This window comes from Solanum tuberosum, unplaced genomic scaffold (assembly GCF_000226075.1).
Source record: "Solanum tuberosum cultivar DM 1-3 516 R44 unplaced genomic scaffold, SolTub_3.0 scf00158, whole genome shotgun sequence".
Taxonomy (NCBI): Eukaryota; Viridiplantae; Streptophyta; class Magnoliopsida; order Solanales; family Solanaceae; genus Solanum; species Solanum tuberosum.
In genome coordinates this window covers 35,213-39,739 of record NW_006239083.1, presented here as the reverse complement: position 1 = coordinate 39,739, position 4,527 = coordinate 35,213, and the positions used below count along the sequence as shown (strand labels likewise).

Here is a 4,527-nt window from a genome sequence, read left to right as displayed (position 1 = left end):
ATTCTGCATCTCTCTTGAATTCCACCCCTACCCCCTCCACCCACCCCCGGCAAAAAAATCTGTTAACGAGTTCATCTAAAGTGTATTTTAGCCCAAAAGCTTTAAATGCACATCCAATTGAATGGTATTTTCAGAAGGTAATTCGACATTTTAAAGTAGAAGATAGAGCGGTCTTGAAATACTCTCAATTAGAGTCGGAGTTTTTGGTTACTTATCAGTAATTATATAATAAACTGATCCCTAGTGTTTTCATGATGTTCTCTTTTGATAAAGTAGTAATTTTATTGAATTTTTGGGCAAAGGCATCCATAACAAGAATTATATCAAAAGATAGAAAATCTACAAAAGTTTACATGCTAGTCTTAAAAGCATGTTTATTCTAAAGACTGCAGAAACCATTGAACTTTGCATAGCATTTCCCAAAAAAAATGAAAAGACGTCCCAATAATTAAGTGAAAACTCAAGGGATCATTTACTACTCACCCATTAGCAGTTTTACGAACATTCAGCCCTGCTATTCCAGCAGCTCTATGTAGAGCGTCCTTCCACCTCTGCACCTTCTCCAAATTATTCTTGTGATTTGTCTCATCTTTTTTCCTGAGAGCAAGATCTGCCTCATGTTTGGTTGCAAACTTCTCAAAATTAGCCTTGAAATCTTCCCTGTGTTTTTCCAACGCTTTAGCAAAGCTGCTGCTCTTAGCTTCACAGAGAGCTTAAAATGTTAATTTCAGTTACATATGTATTAGCTATAGAAGAGAAAACATTAAAATAATGATTAGAAAAGTTATCTTGAAAGAGAATTTAAGTTTGATAAGTTAAATAAGTAAGAACAATAAATAATATTATTAGAGGAGTGTTACTTTCAATAAATATTTCTGATGGCTCGACGTTATAGCAGACAGGATATGCTTTCTGTTCCTTCTTGTCAACACACTCCATGATCATTGTGAGTTCCTCCAAGCACCAGGTGGATGAAGCATAGTCCTCAGAGAAGATAATAATGGCAGTTCTTGATTCTTCAATGGCTTTCAAGAGTTCTGTTGAAATGAACTTTTCTCTTCCAAGTTTCACATCATCTTTGAATACGTTGATTCCTATGTCCTGGAGACGTTTATAAAGATGGGCAACAAAGTTATTGCGGGTGTCATCTCCTCGAAAACTCAAAAAGGCATCATATTTCCACTTTTGATTCGCTTCAATTTTGGGAGGCACGGAAAATGTATGAGTTCTGGTGATCTGCAAATATACACACAAGACGAGGTAAAGACTTGGGAGTAGAGCCCAAAAGCAAAACAAATTAATAAGATAGAAGAAAAGGGAATCTCAAGGAAGGTTGAATTAAAACAATGATTTAAACATTAACAGAAAGACAGAAGAGGCTTGCATGTCAAATTGCCCTCTCTGCGAAACATAGTAGACAACAACATCATTAACTATGTTCCATTTTATTTAGACTAGTTTCATTTCAATACTCAATAATTTGGATATAAGACTAATTAAGGAGTTCTCTAACACAAGAGGGTCTCTATATTTCTTTTAACATCGTAAGCGGGTCTCTACATTTTCTACTCACATACAAATCTCTGAACAAGCTTAAAAGAAACAATAACAAACCCAGTGTAATCCCACAGAGTAGGGGTCTGGGGAGGGTATCAGCACAACTAAACCTTAGCCTAACTAGTTCATGTAACTTATTCAAATCGACCTCTCTTTTTTTTTTAGGTAAAATAATGCACAAGAGGAAAAAATAATAATGTTACCAGAATTCTCAACCATTAGAGGACCACGCACCTGATTCGCAGAAAAAACAGTGTTCATATCTTTTTCATGCCATAGGTCTACTGCGATTCCATGGTTTGCCCTGCTCAGCATCACGTCCCACTTGCTGACCCACTTGTCCTATCCAATCGTGCATCTCAATAACCTTAGAAACCTTATCAACAATTTCCTCAATGCATTCTTCATCTTTCCTGTGTCAAATAGAACATATCATATTAATAAAATACCCCAAATTTTTATATTTCAACTAATATTTGTTGCTATCTCCTCCAAAAAAAAAAGTTTGAGTTCGGATTAAGAGATAAAATTGAAAAAAAATAATAATTTGTGTTTAATTAGTTATAATTATAACTGAATTAGTGACAAGTTTGAGTATGCGATTAATGTATTGTCTTGCATATATTGATATTTAGTTATTGTTGATTGTTATTAATTATATTATAAAGTTATTTTATAACGAACATATTCATTATAAAATGATAATATAAATTTATGGGTATTTTTAATAACTTTTAAAATTTATGGGCATATATCATATTTTTTAAAATAGTCAAATATTTTTGGGAAAATTTAGAGTCAAACACATGATGAAACTTTACCAAAAACTTCACTCAAATATAATTTGTCAAGAATATTTGAGAACTCGGACCAGTTATTTGATTTGAATACGTCTGTGACTCAAAATTGAGTACATTTTAAGATATCCCTTCTACTTTTAAATTATAAGGTCAAACTACCACCTCTTGACGCCACACAGCCGGACATTGGGATTTAATCCAGGTAATTTTTGGATAGTTGTTATGTTTCATAATGTATTGTGTATTGTATTATATTGTATATGAAATATATTTATTAAATAATAAATAAAAACAAAATGAGAAGAAAATATTAAGGAAACGACGCGATCACACCAAATTGATTGTCATATAATTAAAATAGATTTTCTCGTTGTTACCTAACGATAAATTTAAACAATACAATACAATAGAATTTAAGTTACAATCAAAACAATTATATTTGAACTAACAATATAATACGATACAACGAACAACAATTACCCAAATAAGGTATTAATAATTTAAGGTATGAACAAATAGTAGATGAATCATCTACCATGGTTCCAAGGTTGTCCGAACTCCTTTTAGGTGTGGATTTAGTTAATATCCTAAAAGGCCACTCAACTATTAGAATTGAGATAGCAAAGTCACTAAACTTTGTTTTGTATCAAAAAAATCACTCAACTTAAGGTTTTTATTTTTCAAAATCACTCAAGCAAAACTTATCATTACAAAAAAATTTAACATGATAAAATAAATTATTTTTGTATGTGTCGAAACATAAAACACACAAATAAATAAAATTAAAGAAAACCATTGCACTTTCTCTCTCTCTCTTTCTTTATTTCCACAAAAATTCTCATAAAAAAAGTCCTTTGGAAGATTCTTTAATATTTCATGTTTAAATTCTATGGATTCACATAAATGGACAAATAAATTTATATAAACAATATCAATAAACCTTAACTTTTAACTTCTGAATTAGAATTTAGGCCTATCCAAAAAATTGTTGGTAAAAGTTGGAGTCAGCGATTTCATGTTATATATATACTATCTTAAAACCATGAACTCTCAAACTTGAATGTTGAATTACTATACGGAAAAGGATCAAAATTGCCCTTGAACTATGCGAAATAGACCACTTATACCCTTCGTTACATTTTGGGATCAAAAAATGCCCCTACCGTTATCCTAAGAGACCACAAACACCCTCAAGAGTTAACACCCCAAATGTTTAGTGACATGGCAAGCCACGTGGGACTAATCCTTCCACCTAAGCGTCGCCAACTAGGATTCACTACAAAAGATCTAGACATTTAGCGACGACAACAGTCGCCACAAAATCCCAGAAAGTCATCACTAAAGGTTTTTTAACAATAAATTCTGATTTGTGTGTTTTTTCTTCATTGTTTTTAAAAAACCAAAATTGATATCGATTAAGGAGGAGTTTGAAGACACTATATGTTTTATTTTTATATCATATGTAAATGTATAAAATGTACGATGATGCATTATTTAGTAGGAGATTTGAATCGAGAAGTAATTTTGATGATTTTCGTAATAATATTGGATGTTTTTAATGTTAATAGTCCAAGTTATTTATTTTAGAATATTAGGTTGCAACCGAAAATTAATTATCATATTATTTTGTTGAAAAAATAGGTTTTACTAGCGAATGGTTGTTGCAACCTTAGTCACCACTAAAAATCACTCATAATCTTTAGTGGCAATATTCCGGGATTTTGTGGCGACTATTGTCGCCGCTAAAGGTCTAGTTCTCTTGTAAGAATCCTAGTTCGCAACGCTTGGGTGGAAGGATTAGTCCCACATGGATTGCCATGTCACTAAAAAATTGAGGTGTTAACTCCTAAGGGAATTTGTGGTCTCTTGGGATAACGGCAGGGGCATTTTTTATCCCAAAATATAACAAAGGGTATAAGTGGTCTATTTCGCATAGTTCAGGGGCAATTTTGACCCTTTTTCGATTACTATAATACACTCAATTCAAAACACTCAATTTATTTTATTTATTAATTTTAATTAATTTTATTATATTGAAAGTAGATGCCTTTTCAAATTAAAGGATTGTGACTTTTTCAATGAGTTGTGACTTTTTCAAAGGGTTGTGATTTTTTTGACGGGTTGTGACTTTTTCAATGAGTTGTGACTTTTTCGAAGGATTGTGATTTTT

At 31.9% G+C, this 4,527-nt stretch overlaps 1 protein-coding gene across 1 annotated transcript in view; it reads right to left on the bottom strand.

Moving 5' to 3' along the window:
- Positions 1-1,965, bottom strand: part of LOC102588049 (TMV resistance protein N-like) — a 64,450-nt gene extending 62,485 nt beyond the window's left edge. Inside the window, exons 1-3 of the mRNA XM_015311406.1 lie at positions 1,792-1,965; positions 861-1,236; positions 484-712 (exon numbers count right to left, since the gene is read on the bottom strand). Coding sequence (XP_015166892.1) covers positions 484-712; positions 861-1,236; positions 1,792-1,872 — 686 coding nt within the window. The 5' untranslated portion in view covers positions 1,873-1,965. The remainder of the gene's footprint in view (positions 1-483; positions 713-860; positions 1,237-1,791) is intronic.
- Between the last annotated feature and the right edge of the window lie 2,562 nt (positions 1,966-4,527).